At 54.2% G+C, this 20,127-nt stretch overlaps 3 protein-coding genes across 3 annotated transcripts; all 3 read left to right on the top strand.

The window, feature by feature from the left end:
- Positions 1-729: 729 nt before the first annotated feature.
- On the top strand, positions 730-6,154 carry QBC33DRAFT_576891 (uncharacterized protein; the record flags this gene model as incomplete). Its single annotated transcript, XM_060430946.1, has 4 exons — positions 730-794; positions 1,947-2,789; positions 2,848-5,869; positions 5,975-6,154. The coding sequence occupies 4 exons, from the start codon at positions 730-732 to the stop codon at positions 6,152-6,154; spliced, it is 4,110 nt and encodes a 1,369-aa protein (XP_060285277.1).
- Positions 6,155-6,680: 526 nt separating this feature from the next.
- On the top strand, positions 6,681-9,143 carry QBC33DRAFT_617928 (Phosphomethylpyrimidine kinase-domain-containing protein). Its single transcript, XM_060432699.1, has 10 exons — positions 6,681-6,806; positions 6,910-7,091; positions 7,211-7,293; positions 7,350-7,734; positions 7,818-7,977; positions 8,040-8,190; positions 8,261-8,326; positions 8,376-8,484; positions 8,557-8,775; positions 8,846-9,143. Exons 1-10 carry the CDS (start codon positions 6,754-6,756, stop codon positions 8,962-8,964), a joined length of 1,527 nt encoding a protein of 508 aa, XP_060285276.1. The 5' UTR covers positions 6,681-6,753; the 3' UTR covers positions 8,965-9,143.
- A 1,006-nt stretch (positions 9,144-10,149) lies between these two features.
- Positions 10,150-12,325, top strand: QBC33DRAFT_447625 (P-loop containing nucleoside triphosphate hydrolase protein; the record flags this gene model as incomplete). Its single annotated transcript, XM_060424436.1, has 5 exons — positions 10,150-11,167; positions 11,223-11,330; positions 11,845-11,973; positions 12,061-12,216; positions 12,285-12,325. The coding sequence occupies 5 exons, from the start codon at positions 10,150-10,152 to the stop codon at positions 12,323-12,325; spliced, it is 1,452 nt and encodes a 483-aa protein (XP_060285275.1).
- Between the last annotated feature and the right edge of the window lie 7,802 nt (positions 12,326-20,127).

Here is a 20,127-nt window from a genome sequence, read left to right as displayed (position 1 = left end):
CCGATGTGAGATCGGAATCCGCCGATGGCCTTTGACACTGGCCCCGCTAGGATTGGGTCACAGACCATGATTGCAGCAACTGTTGGAGACAACCTTCTACGGCTGCTCCCGTCCGATATTCTGTCACAATAGCAGGGTTTCACAGGGACATAACTCGCTGGAGAAGGATAGATAAGAAATAGCACGCATGCTAATGGGTGCAGGACCGTATTTTAGGTGCATCAGCCCCGTCTCGGGCAATGTGGGGTTATCTTAACGGCCAACAAAGAGTCGTGCATCCACCGAGTCCTTGCAAATTAATAATCCTGTTCGTTTTCAAAGGAGAGGCGGCGTGGATCTCAAAAAGGCCAAAAAAAAATTAAAAAAATTGCTGGATAGGCTAGATAGAGATTGAGGAAAAGTGTCTTGTAGGAGGAACTTGGCTGTGTGGTAAAAAGAAACAGCCAAAAAGAAACGTACAACACCGGGGATTCGCTGGTCGTCACCGACCCAACTACTAGTCCGGCCCTCAGTGGCTTATCTATGGGAGAGCGGACGGGATCCCGAGTTCTCCACTGGGTATGGTCGTACGTGCTATCTTCTAGCCCAAATATTATTTATATAGGCAAGTGGTGAGGTGCATTCCACAAGTCACTGTCGTCTTTGATGCCTGGCGTCTTTTCCATCATGACAGTCAATTGGCTGCCACGCTTGTCTGCGAACAGAACCATAAGTCTGACTTGGTAACCCATGCGAGCTGGGGCCACGCCACACTTTCATGCAGAGGACAACTTCTGGCCTGAACATTTGACTAGGTAGACACGACAGCTATTATATGCCTCTACTGCGATTAGCAGAAGGTCAACTCGTTGTGTTATGGATCCTATCTTACGGCTCTGATTCCCTGTCATGCCACCCACATCCGCATTCCAATGTCTATGCTGAAGAACAAGCTATATTTCGAAATAATCCAGCCAGACAGAGCCTTGACGCAGTTCAGTTACCCTGACACTGCCTACTGAAGCTCGATCGTACCAGGTGGCTTGCTGGGTGACGTTGTAGGTAACCAAGCTGATGCCCTCCACCTCGTTTACGATCCTCAGGGCCACCTTGTTCAAGAACTTCATGTTGAAGGGATATGCCTCTGCCGTCGTGAAGTCCGTCGTCTGGGCAGCACGAAGCTATGGAGAGGTCAGCAAGAACTGACGCTGGAGTAGCTCCGCCAGTAGCAAAGCGCTAGAGATGAAGAAAACAACTTCCAGGTTACTTAGTAAATGACAATGTAGCTCATATAGCGCTTGTCGCCCTGATGATCCACAAAAGACGTAAGGAGGCGGGGTTTTCCTGTAATGTGGTACTGTGGACCGCAGGTATGTGCCTAACGGGGATGCTTGGGGGAGCCGGAACCTGTCGCTGGTAGCGACTGAAAACAGCCTCTTTGGGCAGCGGCACACAGCCCAGACTTACATTGTAATCTGCTTGGTAGCGAAACAGCCAGCCGGGCCGAGAGAAGTGATCCGCCCGCCCCACGAGTTGAGGGCTGAAGCGCAAGGCAACGATAAGGAAACTTCGCCAGACCACCGTGGAGCTAGCTAGCCCTGGCACCCCTGGAGGCTACCCCCCTTGCTTGTCCTTGTCCCCAAATCAAAACCGACAACTACTCACTTCGCAGTTGCCCGAATCCCATTCTCTGCCAAACCCACTTCGCTCGAGTCTATCGCCTGAGAAAGAATCCCCTCCCGCGTTTCCCCATTGCTGGCACGTCAATGATCTCGACTCCAAGCCCTCCGATGCTACCTTATAGTTAGCTGGGAATCGAATGTCCGTCTCGAGGGCCTTGTCCCGCAAGGAGGACAAATGGCTGGGTCATCGTCTACCACACTGAGCACCTCTGCGACACCGACTCAGAGGTCCTTCGTCGCACAGCCCTCCGGTGTCGCCCTCGATCCCTCCAATTCGCGCACCAGCTTCGAGCGAGATGTCCTCCAACCGCCCTCCCTCTCCGTCAAAGGAGGGCGGAACCTCTCTGCCTCCGCCATCACCTTCGCCCCCAGAGGCTCGTCTCTCAACCCATCACCCGCCCCCGGAAGCTTCAGCACCGATCTGCGCAGCCAGATGATCACCTCTCGCGCCGGGTCGAGAGCCGACATGGTCAGCACCGAGAAGCTGGACGAGGATGAAAATGCGCAGGCGGCGCAGGCTCTCGCCGCCTTGCGTGAGTCCCTTAACCGCGAGATGAAGATAAAAGAGGGCAGCGAGAACATGCTGGAGGCGCTCAATACCAAGAAGGCGAAGCAGACCAAGGAGCAGCGCCACCGCGTCGAAGCAGAGCTCACCTCGTCCAGCCAGAGAATCAGGGAGCTGAGACAGAAGATATCCGAGGCGCAGCGAACACTCGTAACCCCGACCACCCCTACGAGATCAAGAACCGCAGAGAGCACATTCCACGGCACGAATGGGCTGCGTTCTCCCCCGAGCGCTTCAAGAAGTGGTGTTGGGTCTGACCTCGACGAGCCGACCGAATCCCCGACCTTTGCCCTGGCCGAGATCCTTCAAGCTTTGGAGGTGGACGGAATGATGCCTGAATATTATGTCTCGAGGGCCAACAGTCTGGTTGAGCTTTTTAAACGACATCCCACCCTCAAGTACGATCTGGTGTGGTCGGTATTTGGCCTCCGAATGCAGGTCATGCTCCTCAGTGAGAGCAGGGAGGTTGTCGCTGCAGGATACAGGATGATCCGATATGCCATCTCGGACGTCTCATCCCTGAAGAAGATTCGTGCCCTAAACACAGACTACTTAGTGACATGGTAAGCGTGCTGCACGGTAACATCCGGCTGTCAACAATTGGGAAGCTGACACAACCAGGTCTTTGATCAAGGATAACAAGGCCGACGTGGAGCGTGAACAGGCCCTCAAGTTTGTCCGTGCTTTTCTGGATGTTAAAGATGGCATCCGGGAGGTCTCCAGGGCTGTTGTCAGGACCATTGCAGCAATCGCAAAGGCCCCCGAGGAACGCCTAAGGCCCATCTGCTTGGAAACCCTGGCCGAGATCCTTGTTCGGGATCCCCGCCTCCTCGTGGCATCGGGAGGACTTGCCTCCCTGTCAGAGGCTCTGGCTGAAGGCTCGTATAAAGCCCCTGAAAGTCTGACAGCCGCCTTTCTGTTCTTGCTCGATGCACCTAAACGGCGGAAGTATCTACGAGCGGGGTACGAGCTTGAAGTCCTCTTCACCTGCTTTACCGACGTCTACTCCTCAAATGAGCGACTCCTCAAACAGAACTCCAAGGCCATTGCGTCGGCCCTGAAAACATGGTCGGGTCTGATGAGCCTGTCCATGTTCAACTTCCGAGCCATCAGGTCGCTAATATCAAGCCTCATGCTCCCGAATGGTCCTGTCCAGGAAACGGTTATCGACTTACTCTACTCGCTTCTCCGCATCAAACCACCGGCATGGGCCAGCACCTTTTTTGCTGGACGTCGGCTCACGACTTATGGGAGGGTGGCCACCTTGAAGTCCACGGCATCAAAAGGAACACATAGCTATGTCGAAGATGATGGTGGGGAGCAGAATTTTGTCGATCACTATACCGCACTACTGCTCGCGATATTCGCCAAATCAGGGCTGGTCCCCTCCTTGCTGAGGTTGACCCAAGACACCGACAACCCAACACTAAAGAGGAAGTCAACATTACTTATCGGAGAGGTACTGAAGCTCTCTAGCCGACTGCTGCCGCCGGCATTTAGCAGCGAGCTCCAGTTGCTGCCCGAGCTCTTCGCCGCCGCAACCCAGTTGAAGGACGAGAGCCATTTCGTAGCAACGGGCATCGTCTACCAAATCAGCAGCGTTAGCAAGATTCTCCATCGATCCTCACCGTCAGCCTACGCGTCGTCGATAGTGCCCTCCAATAGCTCCTTGGATCTGGCAGGGCTTGAGGAGCACCCCAAGGCCAACGCGTCAGTAAACTTTGACGATGCGACCTTCCGCCAACTGATTCTCGATTCGGCGGTCCTCAGCAGCTCCAACTTCTCCAAGTGGAACTGGGATGTCATCATCAGGGTCCTCGAAGGGCCACTCACGAGTGGGAAGCGGCTAGAAGAGGCCGTCAAGGTATCCAAGTTTGTGAAACGGATCATGAGCTTCTACCGCCCTTTCAAGTACAGATTTTCCGAGGTGAAGAGCACGAGAAACACCCAGAAGTACGTCAGGGCTGGGTGTGCCTTGATGCACACACTCTTGCAGTCGGCCGAGGGTATCAGATACCTCGCCGACAACAAGTTATTGAGGCAGATCGCCGAGTGTCTAGCTCAGTGCGACCCTACCAGTGGGCTGACGGCCCAATTCCCCATGTTCTCCAAGGACCGCCTCACAGATACGCTGTGCGGGGGGTACTTCCCTATGCTGGGAGTCTTGAGTGGTGACCCCAAAGGCCTTCAGATGCTCGACAGGTGGCGCATGTTCAACATGATGTATCACATTGTCGATCTCAAGCAGCGACCGGATCTCATCAAACTCCTCCTTTCAAACTTCGACTATAGCTTCCAAGGCCATCCCCGGGTACTGCTATCGAAGGCACTGACCTCTGGCAACAAGGATATTCGGATTCACGCCACCGACGTACTTAGGAAGTTTGCAACTAGGCCCAGGTTGTCTTCCCAAGGCCAGGGAGTGGGCGACTGGAAATGGGCCATCCAACTGCTAGTGACCCAACTCTACGACCCCGAAGTGGAGGTATGCGCCACGGCAGTCAAGATACTGGAAAAGGCCTGCAACAGCAAGGACTACCTGGAATATATCGTTCAGTGTCGGCCGGCCTTGGACCACCTCGGCGAGATAGGGGCGCCCCTGCTCCTGCGTTTTCTCTCCACGTCCATCGGATATCACTACCTTGACGGCCTCGACTATATTAGCAACGAGATGGACGACTGGTTCCTGGGCCGCAACGATTCCTACGTGAGCGTGATCGAGGCCAGCCTGGCTCGCGCTTTTGTGGTTCATCCCGACGACCACACAAATCGCATCAGCGTCTTCGAGGACGAGAGGGACGTCGAGGCAGATAGCCACGTCCCACCGCATTTCTACCGCGAGCTGACACGAACCCGGGAAGGGTGTAAGCTGCTGAGGGACAAGGGTCACTTTGACGAGTTCGTGGCCACCATCCGTGACCATGGCATGCAGTCGGAAGATGCCGAATTGATGGTCAAGGTCAAGGCCTGCCTCTGGGCTGTCGGTAACGTCGGTTCCATGGACCTGGGCGCCCCTTTCCTCGAGTCCAGCGACGTCGTCGACCGGATAGTGAGGATCGCGCAGGAGCACCAAGTCATGAGCTTGCGCGGCACCGCATTCTTCGTCCTTGGCCTGATCTCGAGGTCGGTGCACGGCCTCGAGATCCTGTCAGAACACGGGTGGGATGCGAACACAAATCTGCTCGGCGCCTCCCTTGGGTTCTGCATTCCCTCGGACCTATCCAAGTTCTTCTCCTGCACCCCATGGAAACACGAGCCCATCTCATCTATCGCTCTCCCCGAGACCCAAAAGACGGAGACGGTCGAACTACCACCCATACCATCCAGGCCTAGATCCGAGTCCCTTCTCAAGGCCATCGAGGCCGAGAATGAAGCCAACGGCCAGACAATCCGCAAAGTCGAGTTGGATCCGGACCCGACGAACCATCGCATCCTCGAACTGGTCATTGACCTGGCCAACATGGTCCTCTACCGGCGGGCCAGGAGCGAGCTGATGCAGATCAAGCAGGTGAAGAGGGCGCCCGGATTCAGCCAGCCCCATCTATTTAGGCGGGTCATGGCCCTCCTCGAATGCCAGAACTACCGTCTTGCCGACCGCAGCCTGGTGGTGGGCCTGTTCGACAAGAGTGTCCTGCGGCGCATTGTCTTCGACGAAGACAGTGGGGATGAGGCCGACGGTAGAGGAGCACCACTGGCTGCCCCGTCGGCACCGTCGGCGACCCTCAATGTTAGCTATGACGAAGAGGAGGACGAAGACGACGAAGACGATGACGATGACGGCGATGATGATGATGATGATGATGAAGCGGAGGGGGACGAGGAGGAAGAGGATAGTTCAGGTGATGAGCAGCGCACTGAAAGGCAGAGAAGCGTTGGCGACCTTGCTGAGCTGCCGAGGTCCACATCGGCCATGATCTATGGGAGCTAAGTCACTTTTACGTTCATGTATCGGCCCCCGAATCCGTCATGAGAGGGCAGCCGCCAACCCAGAGAGAAGTTCAGGGGCAGAACGTAGCGTGGCGATTCGCAAAAGAACGTCGGCGGTCTCGGGGAGAACTTGTATTGTATGGAAACATGGCAGGGCATTTCACGCCGTCATTTCCAAACTTGCATATGGCGGCCGGTTTGGTTTCCCGGCCTTTAGGGAGCGAAGGTCGGGTGGTTTTGTGGTCTTGGCATGAAGCCTTCGACTACTGTGTACAGTATGGCAGAAAGGCAGGGCCGGGCGTTGGGAAATGGATCTGGCGGGAGCCGGTCTGATAGGAGTTGGGCGGCTGGACACGACTTGGCCTTCATTTCGAAGGCCTTGGTTGGATTTCACAATAGGGGTAGTAGCAAAATACTCGCCAACTGTTGCCAATTCTTGTCATTGAGCGATTACGTGATAATGGGTTTTATTTCTCTTGTAAAACAAAATGCCCCCACTCTCCAGTGGGAAATCGCAACCCGCAATCCTCTTCCGTTGAGTCTCTTCTGCAGACTGCACAGATCTCTTAAAAACGCGGAACCACACCCGGTGCTGACGCCATGACCCAACCGAGAGTTCTCGTTATAGCCGGCTCAGACAGCTCCGGCGGAGCGTTCGTACATACCAACCCTGCCCAACCCACCTAACCCTAACCCCCAGGGCCCCCCAGGCCCATTGAACGACCCAGTGGTCGCTAATTCTAGATGTGATATCAGTGGTCTTGAGGCGGATCAGAAGGTCATTGCGGCCCATGGCTGCTATGCCATGACCGCAACGGCTGCCCTCACTGCCCAAAATACAAGAGGAGTGTACGATATTCACCATGTGCCCGCTGAGTTCCTGCGGAAGCAGATCGATGCATGCCTGGACGACATTGGCGCTGATGTCGTCAAGACTGGTAAGTTCGCACTAGGGGGTTTGGTCCCATCCCCTTCTGCCTCCCCCCTGAGGACCCAACCAGGTCTCCCCCCCTGGTGGCCATACATGTGACAGTTTTCTTACTCGGAATATCGGTAGGTATGCTGGCTTCGGCGGCCACCATTGGCACTGTGGCCAAAGCTCTAGCAGACCACAAGGTCAAGGCTCTCGTCGTCGATCCCGTAAGTCTAGTGTGCCTTCGTTCAGGGTTCCGGGATCGCTCATCCCGGCTTGCCAGGTGATGGTTGCGACAGCGGGCGCAAAATTGCTCCCGCCCGACGCCGTCCGCGAGCTGCGGGACAGCCTCCTGCCGCTGACCACGGTCCTGACGCCGAACATCCCGGAGGCAAATCTCATTCTGGCCGATGCTGGCCTCGGAGAGCGGCCCGTGGAAAGCGTGGTCGATCTCGAGGTCATCGCAAGGGCTGTTCACGCCCTTGGACCCCTATGGGTCCTGGTTAAGGGAGGACACTGTCCGTTCAGGAAGGACGGCGTTGCAGCGAAGACCGACGCCGAGAAGGAGATCGTCGTGGACGTTCTGTGTGGCGCGAACGAGATCATCAGGGTCGAGACTCCCTACCATGACTCGAAGAATACGCATGGAACTGGCTGCTCATTGGCATGTCGGTCAATCCCACTCCCCTTCTGCATCCTTTGCTCTTGAACGAACATGTCGGGACGGGTGAGTGGCTGATCCTCGTCTTAGCCGCAATTGCATCAAACCTCGCCAAAGGTATGAGCGTTCCGCAGTCCGTGAAGGCTGCCTGTCGATACGTTGAGGCTGCGATCAAGACGGCGCCGGGCCTTGGGAGTGGGAATGGACCCCTGAACCATTTCCATTCCACATTCACTTTGCCGTTTGCCCCGTCAGTGCCGAACCCCCAAGTTCAGTTGCTTTCTGCAGAATTGGCTGCTGACCAGCTCACAGAGGCCATTTCATCCACTATCTCCTCGAAAGACCAGATGTGTCCGAGGTGTGGCATCGGTTCGTAAACCACCCCTTTGTGATAGCTATGGGGAACGGGACGCTGCCGTTGAGCTCGTTCAAGGGGTACCTGGTCCAGGATTACCTGTACCTTGTTAGTTCTCCCTAAATACTCCACCGCTGGTTTTCGTGGCACGAGCTTACTGACACTGACACGGGGATAGGTGCACTTCGCCAGGGCCAACGCCTTGGCGTCCTACAAGGCTACGAACATTGATGACATCGCTGCTGTGAGTAAAGCGAATCTTCGAGGCAATGTCCCGCGACTGACCAGTCCAGGCCGCCCGGATAGTCACCCATATCTTCACCGAGATGAATCTGCATATTGGTTACTGCCAGGGATTCGGTATTTCCAAGGCTGAGATGGAGAACACCGAGGAGAATTCAGGTCCGTGGTGGCACCTTCTCGACTGCGCCCATCCCCCCCAGAAGCAACTTTAACACATGATATGGAACATAGCTTGCACGGCGTACACGCGGTACGTCTTGGATATCGGCCAGTCGCAAGATTGGATCGGGCTTCAGGTCGCCCTGGCCCCGTGTCTTCTCGGATACGGCGTCATCGGCAGGCAGCTGCACGACAGCGTCGACTCCAGGAGGGATGACACGAACCCGTACTGGACCTGGATCAAGAATTACGTTGCAGAGGACTACGTCACCGCCGTCAGGACGGGATCCGGTACGAAAAGAGGCCCCTGACTAACATTTAAATGCACACGAGAAGGGAAGCTAATGGATATTCTTTGCAGAGCTCTTGGAACGGCACGCCGCCTTGCAGTCCCCAACACGGATAGAGGAGCTGGCGAAGATCTTCATCCACGCCACCAAGATGGAGATAGCGTTCTGGGAGATGTACAGTAGTAGCTGATTCGGTTTGGATACTCCTAGGGTAAGGATGGGGGGCGAGGGCAGTGGATATTCCCATAGGCGGACTACCCAGTCTGGTGGAATAAAAGCATTTACACATAAGTACATACCTAGGTACCTCGGTGATAGAAACAAAACTAGGTACCTACCTACCTACTTAAATAGAAAATGGTAAACTTGGCCAGTCTCCTGAAACCCCGGAAGAAAGCGGAGAGTACCATCCTCGCACTAGGTTACAAATGTCTGAAGGTACTGTTTCTGACAGCTCAGGGATGGCTTTCCTGGAAAAGAAAATAAGGGAGCATCTCTGAACCTTACATCAAGACAGGAAAGTGCACCTGCCCCCTGTGGTTCTTTGAAAGAGAGGTAAAGTAGGTACAAACCTCCCGAGGATTTCGCCCATGTTTAGTGCCTCGGATTTCAGGTATAAACATTATTGCCCAAGCTCGACCCGAAGAAATTTTCTTGGTTGGTCCCTTCCAGACCGCCCGCCACCTGCTAGTGCCTTCCTGCAAAGTATCAAAAAGTTTTTTTTCCCATCAGCGCTCTCTCCTTCCTCCATCACCATCACCACAACAATACTCCCTTTGGCAAAACACGATATCCCCCGTGTTGTCACATCGCCAGACTCCCCTTGTTTCCTGTCGCACGGTATCCATTCTCTCACCCGTGAACCAGAAGGAATCTCATCACGACCCTAATCATTTCCTCAGACTCGCGTCTCTCACATCGCGTTATCGCACCCTGACCATCACGTCCTACCCGGACCTGTTGCTAAGACAATCAAATCAATCCAACAACCCCAACAGCCGTCCATAGCATCATGTCTTACGGCGGCGGATACGGCTCCCGCGGTGGCGGAGGTGGTGGAGGCTACGAGCGCAACGGCGGTGGCGGCGGTTATGGCGGCGGCGGCTATGGGTATGCTACATTTCTCCCCTTCTACTCTCCTGATTTCTTTTCTCATTTCCTTTGCCCCTGCCATTCTCCGTTTGTGTCATCATCTCTAGTTTTTATCTGTTCCAATCAAACCCATCCCGCAATCCGCGAAACATACCAGTTGTCACTTTTTAGTCCCCTTTACTGACCCAGCTTGAACTACAGTGGTGGATCAAATGGCTACTCTGGTGGAGGTGGTGGCTATGGAGGCGGTGGAGGCGGCTTCGGAGGTGGCGGTGGTGACCGTATGTCCAACCTCGGCGCCGGTCTCCAGAAGCAAACCTGGGATCTTGACACGATGCCCAAGTTTGAGAAGTCCTTCTACAAAGAGCACCCTTCTGTCAGCAGCCGCACTGCCCCCGAGGTCGAGAAGTTCCGACGGGATCATGCTATCACCATCCACGGTAGCGATGTCCCCAAGCCCGTTGAGACCTTCGATGAGGCCGCATTTCCCCGATATGTCATGGATGAGGTTAAGGCTCAGGGCTTCCCCGCCCCGACTGCCATCCAATCTCAAGGTTGGCCTATGGCCCTGACTGGACGAGACGTTGTCGGTATTGCCGAGACCGGTTCCGGAAAGACTCTGACCTACTGTCTCCCTGCCATTGTTCACATCAATGCTCAGCCTCTCCTGGCCCCTGGCGACGGCCCCATTGTCCTCGTCCTTGCTCCCACTCGAGAGCTGGCTGTCCAGATCCAGCAGGAGATCACCAAGTTCGGCAAATCTTCCCGCATTCGCAACACGTGCGTCTACGGAGGTGTTCCCAAGGGGCCCCAGATTCGTGACCTCTCCCGCGGCGTGGAGGTCTGCATTGCCACTCCCGGACGCCTCATTGATATGCTCGAGTCGGGCCGCACCAATCTCCGCCGTGTCACTTACCTGGTTCTCGATGAAGCCGATCGTATGCTGGATATGGGTTTCGAGCCCCAGATTCGCAAGATCATCACTCAGATTCGTCCCGATCGTCAGACTCTCATGTGGTCTGCTACCTGGCCCAAGGAAGTCCGCGCTCTCGCCTCTGATTTCCTCAACGATTTCATCCAGGTTAACATCGGTTCCATGGACCTCGCTGCCAACCATCGTATCACCCAGATTGTCGAGGTTTGCTCCGAGTCTGATAAGCGTGACCGCATGATTCGCCATCTCGAGAAGATCATGGATACCACCAAGGGCGAAACCAACAAGATCCTGATCTTCACCGGCACCAAGCGCGTTGCCGACGACATCACCCGGTTCCTCCGCCAGGACGGCTGGCCTGCCCTTTGTGAGTAATGCCCGTGTTCTTGTCCCTTGATCTACTTGACTAACGGGAGTACCAGCCATCCATGGCGACAAGCAGCAGAACGAGCGTGATTGGGTCCTGGACCAGTTCAAGACGGGCAAGAGCCCCATCATGGTTGCCACCGATGTGGCTTCTCGTGGTATTGGTATGTATTCTCCGCCCCCCTCCCCCCTCCCCCACGGGGGAAAAAGAAATCTCCTCCCCCGACCCAAACGTTATGCAACGTCCAGCATGTGAATGCTGTGCTGTGCTTTACTCTTATGTCTAGGGGCTCTCTCGATTGCGCGAACTTGCCTGACCTTGTGTCGTAAATGGTCTCTGAGTGGGATCTTGGTTTCGTGAGGTAGCAGCGATGTTGGTTATGCTGCGCTCGTGATTCTTCTCTTGTACCTTTCCCATGGCCATGGTACAAGCGTCGAGTTGGCATTTCTTGACCATGATCAAGCTATCTCTAAGATTCCCAAAGGATCAAGGGCCTGGACCATTGGATCTGCCCCCGGCAATTTTCTTCCGCAACGGATAGCCCACCTGCCAAGGAGAGAAGTACTACCGAAAGGATCACAACAGAGATATAATTAGACATCAGTCTTCTATCCGTCCTTGCTGGAACGTTGCTATACCCATTTCCTTACGATTGCTAACCACTTCCTCCTTCAAAGATGTGCGCAACATTACTCACGTACTCAACTATGACTACCCCAATAACTCGGAGGATTATATCCACCGTATTGGCAGAACCGGTCGTGCTGGTGCAAACGGAACCGCCATCACCTTCTTCACCACTGACAGTATGTTGTCCCCCCTTCTCCAACCCCCCCCCCCCCCCTCCCCCAAGGCTCGACGTGGTCTGGTCTTTTGCTAACACCCATCTACAGATTCCAAGCAGGCTCGGGACCTTGTGAATGTCCTCCAGGAGGCGAAGCAGCAGATCGACCCTAAGCTGGCCGAGATGGCTCGCTATGGAGGTGGTGGCGGCGGCGGAGGTCGCTACGGCTACCGTGGACGTGGTGGCGGCGGCGGTGGTCATAGGGGTAGGCATCACTGAACCATTCGAAGTCTTCGTCTTTCGTTCATGAAGCTGACTGCTTTTGCGGGACAGGTGGTGCCAATGCCCTGCCTATTGGCAGCCGCCGTTGGTAAGCCAGCTAGCGGCACTTTTCTGTAACGGCATACCCCATCGGCTCTGGTACACGCCACTGTTCTCAGTGTTTCTCTTTTCTTTCCTTTTTTTGACAAGGCATCTCAAAACACCGGCACTATCATGGCGTTTCTTGTAGAGGGTCCGGTTTAGACGTTGGCACGAAACTTGAGGCATGTACATGCCACATGGTGCCACTCCTCTGTTTTTGCTGGCTGGGTCGCGCGCGGCACATAGTCTGATTTCCTTAGTTTATTTCCTCTGGAGTACAGGCACACTCCGTAGAGAGGATTGAGACAGGTTCATAGGATCGTCGCAGAATAATTCTTTCCAAAACACACAACTTCACCTGGGTGAATCAATGGGCCTAACAGCACAGCATTTAAATCCGATGCATGTAGAATTCGAGTGGCCAACAGGGTGAATGGGAACCTAAACATTAAAGGGTATGGCCTACATGAAGTCGTCTAAATATGTGTATTTCAGGGATCGGGTTGGACCCCGCAAGCCAGGGAGACGAGCCCAGGCATGGATTTGTTCTTTTCTTGTGTAATTATAGTTGTTCCCTCAATACGAGGGCATATGTGATATTTACCTTGCCCTTCATCATCTATCAAGATCCTTCGGGACTGTAAATCATCTACGCAACCAAAAATTGGGTAACTTGGAGCCCAGGAAAGCCCACAGGTCGGAACTGACATTCCTTTGTGGTTGTGCCGCTGCCTATGGCTTCGGACGAGGAGGTCGAATCTCCAAACATGGTAAATTTCCATGTGTCATATCAACCCAGTTCCCATGGGAGAAGGTTGCCAAGTCGTGATTTAAACAAAGCAACCTTCTGCTAGCACTTTGCTGCGTGCTTGGAGGGAGGGCGGGTTTGACCTAGTGTGCAGGAAGGAGGGTGCCCGGAGCACACGGGGGACCAAGATACTCACTTGACTTGCACTGGAGGACTGCCAGATGGACGAGCTTGTACAAGTACATACAGAGGGAGATGGAAGGACGCTGTGGGGGAGTGATGAAGCATGTCTTCTTCAAGGAGGGGACATGAATGACAACCAGTCATAGATAGCTGGCTGCATATTAAGGTGGATGGATGTCTTGATCAATCCAGGGTCAGCTCCGTTTGTCCTACGGTTGGCATTATGTCTCTATCGCACCGGGATGGCGTCCCCGGGCTTGAAAGGGAGCTGGTCATGGTCTCTCTGCCTGTTTGCCTGTCTAGCTGTATTCTACGTGTGAGGGTGGGTCTTGGGGATGGCATGGGCTCAGCCTCTCGAACGGCTGTCTTGACATGTCAGAAAATGGTTGGGTATCTACTTGAAGGAGAGGGCAGAGGTTGACACAAGGGAAATATGATGGATCCGAGCTGGGTAAAAGCTGGCAACAAGCTCCGCCCTGCTGAGGTCTAGATGGGGTGAGCATGCCGGACCATGCTGAGAAGGGAGGAGAAGCCAGAAAAGCACAATGCTGTCATTTCCCCCAGTCTTGTTCATCCCAGCTGAGGGAGGGGCCGGGGAGAGAAATCCATAATATGACAAAAACGATGGATAAAAAGGAATAAATCAGCCAATGCAGGTTTGCCCCGATCCAAAGGCATCGTCAGCTCCATGTGGCATTGCCTGTGTAGGGAGGCTGAGTGGCGCCACAGCCCGAGTGACGGACGCCTCGAGCTGAAGCTCAGCTCAGGGGCTGGGCCCAGCCAGCCCTGCCATCAGTGCGGAAGTGCGACTTCGACGAGAGACAAACTTGGGTTTTGCTCCCTCTGGACCAAAAAAGGGGGATGGGGAGGCATAACGGGTATCCATCCAGGAGCAATGGGCACAACTCCCGGATTGTCTCCACTTGGGTTGGTTGTCCACGACAGACATGGTCATGCCAGTGGGAGGTAAACAATGACGGACTCTTTCCGCAGAGCAACAGTGAGACACATGGAGTTAAGTTCTGCCTTTTAGCAGAGATTACGGCCGAATGGTCTGGAAGCCGATCTCGCTCCGATGCTCCGGACGCATGGGAACCGGCGTCAGTTCCGGTTCTCGTCCCGCGCGCGGGTTTGACGGCCCCTGTAATTCGCTATGATGGGAGAGGCAAGCAGCAAACTGTCATGCACTTCGTTGTCCTACAGGGATTTCTTCATACCTGCCGAGGGCCCCAAGACTATATCAGCCGTTGACGTCCTCGACTCAAGGAGTACGTGTCGATTCGTCGGAAAAGTAAAACATCCTCGCCCCCGTCTTCTTGGCTTGTACATCTTCTCCAAACCGTGTGGATATTTCGCCGGAAGCGGAAAAGGATGTGATGTTTGGAGACTGGGACTCCTCTAGTATGTATTGATTCTTCACTTTGAGACTCGACTAGTGAGCTGTTACACTCTTCGCTTCGCCTACAGAGACTTGATAGGCGAGCTATCATGACTACAGGGCACGAAGGTTTCGTCTTGGGATCTGGGCCCTTCGCGTACGCAGTAGACCTCTGGAGGCCAAAAGGGGCAACTCCTAAATCTCAACAGGCATTCCTGGTCTAGTTGCTCGTTCCAGGGGAGCCTCGACTCTCGAGGGGACTCTGCTCCTTCCATTGCACCCTCGCGACGCGTGACAGTGCAAGAGCCTGAAATTTCGCCCCCCCTTTCCGAGGGACAGGGTAAGTGCCGATCAGTCATTTCTCTTCTCGTGCAGGGCGATACGGCCCAAGTGGTATAGTCTGACCATCGAGGTAATTATTATGTATTGACCACATCGGACTGGTGGGAATTAAGCGCAAGATCTTCCCGCGGCTGGCAGACAGTCTGTCTGTCGAGCTGAGCCGACCCCCAGTTCGGGAGCTACTTGCGCAAGCCAGCAGATCAACAGACCAAACCAACCTAGACAGGTTTCTTCTTATTGCTTAACGATTCGAACTAGTGGACCCTCACCCCCCTTTTCCCAACCTCCGTGCGGTACTCGGACGCGCTGCTGCCCAAGAGCTAGCTGATCCTCGAGCACATTCCTAAGACGTCCCTGACAACGCCCACTACCCTTCCTTGGATGCTTTGAATACACAACATCTTGGATTGCTCCAATGTGGATGATCCGGGAGATCTACGAGCCCGGCGGTGAGGCCAGCAATGCTTGCGCCCCCCTAGTGGGTATGGGGCAGGCCATTAGTGTACGCTACACTAAGCAGGCTTCTCACCGGAACTTTCCCTGATGAGATGGGGATGAAATCACTAGCGTCTAGTTCAGAGTGGGTAGATGGAGACGTCAATGACAAGTTGAAGCTCTGCCGAGTGGGACTCTCGGCCTTCTCTCCTGTCGGCAATTTTCCAAGGTTTGACTGGCACGAGGCATATGGATGGGGTTGCCTTCGATGTGGCCAGGGGAGAGGGTTTTCAGACGGGAAGCGCGCTTCCTCCAGGCCGTTGAGGAGAAGAGGAACAGCTACATCGCCCTCGCTCGAACTAGCCATTGGTGTTGTTGTTAGTAGCTATTGATAGCCTTTTGCATCGACAGAGCCGCAAATCCAGTGCAGCTGAGCATATGCTTCGTATCAGACGGCGACTGACTCTATGGTGCCCACTGGAGACGCACGGAACTATGTACATACAACCCTGAGGGATGAGAAAAAGGTCCCCACGTTGGCTACCGGACCTTGGACCCTCCGCGAGTGGGATCCTAGTGGCACATCTCGTGACGATGTCGAGGCCGCAGCTTTTCGGTAATTTAACATTTTTTTCGGTCTTATTTAACCGCTTGAGGAGATCCAGAGGGCCTGGTGCAGCCAGCGCCTCCACCTTCCTTCCTCGCCCTTCTTCTGTTTCTGCGGTCTTGAAATTTCGATCAGGCAGGTGAACGGCAATGGGGGGATGCTTCCGGAGGAGACGAGTAAGGACGAGACCAAAATAATTTTGCAGGGCCCACCACATATGCGTAACGAGTCAGCTCTAAGAGGTCCCCTTTCGGCATGTCCTCCTCTCCCCCGACTGTGTGGCGAAAATGAATTTATCTTCTATTTTATCGTTTTTGGACTAGGTAGAAAAACTAAATCTGATAATGAGGCCATTGTCACGTGCGGTGTCGGTGCTGCGACTCAGGGTCCTAGTCGGTCGTCTTCCGTTACACAAACCTCGCTGAATCGTCGGGAAGCTAGGCCCAAATACAAGGGCTGTCGCGCTGGATTAGCAGATGGCCCCCAATTCCCAAAGCGGCTCTTGGGATAGCTTCCCAAGTGCAAGGCGATCGAACTCTTGGGATAGCACTATGTTGGTTGGCTTGGCTAATGTTAATGGTTGGACCAAGTTCGCTACCACACGGACGGATCACGGTCCAGCACTAGAGAGAGGTACCTACAAGCTACACGTGTAGCTTCCACATTGGGACCAGGAGGCTGGTTACCTAGCTTAGCCACCGACGCTTGCTTCTTTTGCCGGGAGGATCTCAAGCAGCTGAGTTGTTCCAGTAAGTAGTAGTGCTAATATGCCGCACGATGCCGCACGATGCAACCATGAAGCATGGCCTCAACATTTTCGGATACGCCATTTGAAAGTCACTTGGGGCCGGCTTGCCATTTCGAGCCATCCGAATTGGGAAACGTCAGCACCCAGCCATCGGCCGGCCGGGCGCCGGCCGGCAACCAGGTCGAGGTTAGGTTGCCTGCGAGGTAAGGAAGCCTGCTTGCTCCAATCAGTAAGAATAAACACTTTGATAGGTAGGATTCAAGCCACCGGGGCTTCCGGAGCATCTTCAATCATGATTTTATTATTTTCTTGCCCTCATGATATTATTGTCTTTTTTTGCTCCCAACCTTGCCGGCTGAATAATGCGACTGGCACGGGTATAGGCGGCCCCAATTTTATCTTTGTTAGGTACCTACCTACTCACCGCAAAATACCCATGACAGGGCGCACATGCCCCCCAGCCTGATGTGTCGTCCAGGTCCCCCTTACTGCGTAGTACACACCTCCCAGGACTTTGTACAGGTACCTTTCGATCCCCTTATCAAATCATGACGATCGGTCGTGGTGTAATATGACCAGCCAACCACCTAGCTACCCGGCACCCAGGTTTGCGCACAAACGAGGGTGTTCGTGAGTACATGAACTTGCACAGTAAATGCTCGCACATGGCTCGTGGCCGAAACAGCCGGAGCGGCCATATCGGATGTCGAGGGAAGACGTCCTGGTACTTGTCTGGGTGCACAGCTCCCTTCAAGCTCCAGCCAGAGGAGTATGTAGCTGTACATATTTCGAGCACCCCGCAAATGAAATAGCAACTCCAAGGGCTGGATGTGTCTGAAGGTTGGTGATAAGCGAGAACGCCAGCAAGGTCGATGCAGTAGTCAGGAACAATATTAACATTGCCATTGTCTCAAGTCTCCAGACAAGCAAACTTGCAGTTTATGCAGGAGGAGGTTCTGGAGGCATCAATCTGGCTAGGGTATACTGACGGCCTCGAAATCCCGCTTGGAATTTCTCCAACGGGAATGCGTTTGCATTGCGCTTCTAGGCTGTCTGTCACTTCGCAGACCAGGGAAATGGCATCCAAGGATCGGATGACACCGCCCTTCACCGCCCATAACACAGCTCGGAGCTCCTCCGAGCGCACAGTGGGAATTGAGTGCGAATCGCATCGTTGAGCTCTCTTGCGCTGGATACGAAGTAGGGGTGCTGATGCCAGGCGCTCAAAACGATCGGCACTGACATTGTGATGGCCTTGACAAGGTAGGAAAGGTTGGTTTGGTTGGCCGAGAGGGATTCGAGATATGATTTTGGATCCCAAGAGCCAGGGCACGCACAGATGGCCTCGCTTTTCCTGGGTCAGATACCTAGGTAGCTACTACGGTATAATGGGTAAGTTTGCCCAGTGGGTCAGGTATCCCTGGTCGATTTAGTGCGCTTTTCGATACCTGACATGGGGGGTAAAACTTTTGCACTCAACCACAGTATTTTAATTCTCTGGGATTTATCAATTAGCGTACGGTGCTAACCCATCATCACGGTACCCTGCTAATCTTTTGCATTTCAAATGCATGAAAGCATGCGACGAAAGTCTTGGCAACGACGTGACGAATTACATTGCAGGAGGGCATTCTTCCCTTGCCCTCGGTTTAGAAGACACTGTGCGGTGTGTTTGTCAGTCGGTAATCACCGAACACCGAATTGCCGGTCTTACCGCCCTCTTGGCAGCTGGCACAGCGGTTTCAAGCACGCTGAGCTTTATATCCTGTTTTAATAACGAAGTTTGTCGCAAAAGGAAGCAAAGTCTTGCTAGACATTCTGACAAGCGATGAAGCAATTCCGGAAGCAGAAGTAACGGTGAGGGGATGAGAGTGAGGGTATCCAGGGATGATCCGCCCAGGCAAGGATGCGGCCAATGACGCCCCGCAATTAGCAGTCCCCACTGCACAGTAGTGTACCCGCCTACCTTGCCTCCCACATTGTGGTTGCCTTCGACGCTCACATTGGTCATCCCCTCTCGTCTTCTCGCGTAATTTATTGAAATGCGGTGGGTCGTGCCTTGCTCGCGAAATTGTGCGAGCAGCATTCTCTGATCGCATGACCGGCAGAGTCCTCGTAAGATGGGGCGGCAGGTCATCCCGTTTGGCAATGACCCGACGCTGGCAATGCCAATGGCCTTGTGAACGGACGGACGGACGAACGAACGAACGAACGGGGACCGATTGCCGTCGGGGTTGCCGCTGCTGCGGCTCGACGAACCATGACGATGGAAAAAGATTCCCACGGACTGGGAGCCGCAGCTAACAGAACTAACACTACGCCCCTGCAGACCATTAAACGCGATTTTAGTGTATCCCGAGGATCCGGGTCGCCAGAGATCTGTCGACGCCCTAAATTCTAAACTTCCTGACGGATCATCTAAAATAGGTAGTCTAGCGACATCGCACTTTCAACCCGTGTCGTGGTTGCACACGGCTCAGATGCAAGCGTCTTAGGCAGCACCGAGGGAGGAGCCTACCTTATTTTTACAACAGCGGCTGACTGGAAGAAAGGGGGCGCTTGCATAAGTTGAAGATGGGCACATGGGCAAATGGGAGGACCCAAGGCCATGCCAGCGTCGCATATCCGTTCAATTGTTCCACTTCCGCCCATCCAAAAGGGTTCCATGCAGCAGCAATCAATCAAACATCTTGGTTTCTACTTGTCCCGCCTGGGCTGCTGCTCAATTGAGCGACAGCTGTGACTCGTGTGTGCCGACTCGGCAAGCAGTCATCCATCCGTCGGAAGAAGCGCCTCTCTCGTTCGTGCAAGTATCATCAGTTGCCGACTCTCCTTGTCGTCGAATGGCGCTGATTGATGGAATGTGTGCAAGAATAGTAAACTACCTAGCATCGCATCCGTCATCGTTTGGCTACTGCCAGGGACCAAAAGCTTGTTGGCTCCTTGCAGCGAACCTAGGTAGGGCGCTACGCCAGCTGGCCGCTTTGGTAGGCCGCGTGTTGTTTAGTTAGACCACCGGCTTGATCCCAATTAGCTGGTCGGGGCCATTTTAAACTTGACGACGGCGTTGGATCGAGAGTATCTGTGGGTTAGTTCAAAGAATCACTAGATGATCCCCGTCCGAGCCGCGACTCCAACGTACACTCGCAGATTTCAACTGCCACAAGCAGCACACAGCCAAAGCGGGATGACAGGGAACCGGACAAGGTCTCCTATCTCATAGGAGGAACTACCCCATGCCGGTTTAACCACGAAGATGACGAGAGCCGGGAGTCAATTTCCATGGTACGGATATCGCGCTAATTACACCTGCGGCCAGTAGCGATAGTTCTGGTAGAGGCGTGGTGGGTACCTGATTAGGCCAGAGAAGAT

Source organism: Phialemonium atrogriseum (genome assembly GCF_030411735.1).
Source record: "Phialemonium atrogriseum strain 8032-3 unplaced genomic scaffold QBC33scaffold_7, whole genome shotgun sequence".
Classification (NCBI taxonomy): domain Eukaryota; kingdom Fungi; phylum Ascomycota; class Sordariomycetes; order Cephalothecales; family Cephalothecaceae; genus Phialemonium; species Phialemonium atrogriseum.
The sequence above is the reverse complement of the archived record's forward strand: the minus strand, read 5'-3'. Positions and strand labels throughout refer to the sequence as shown.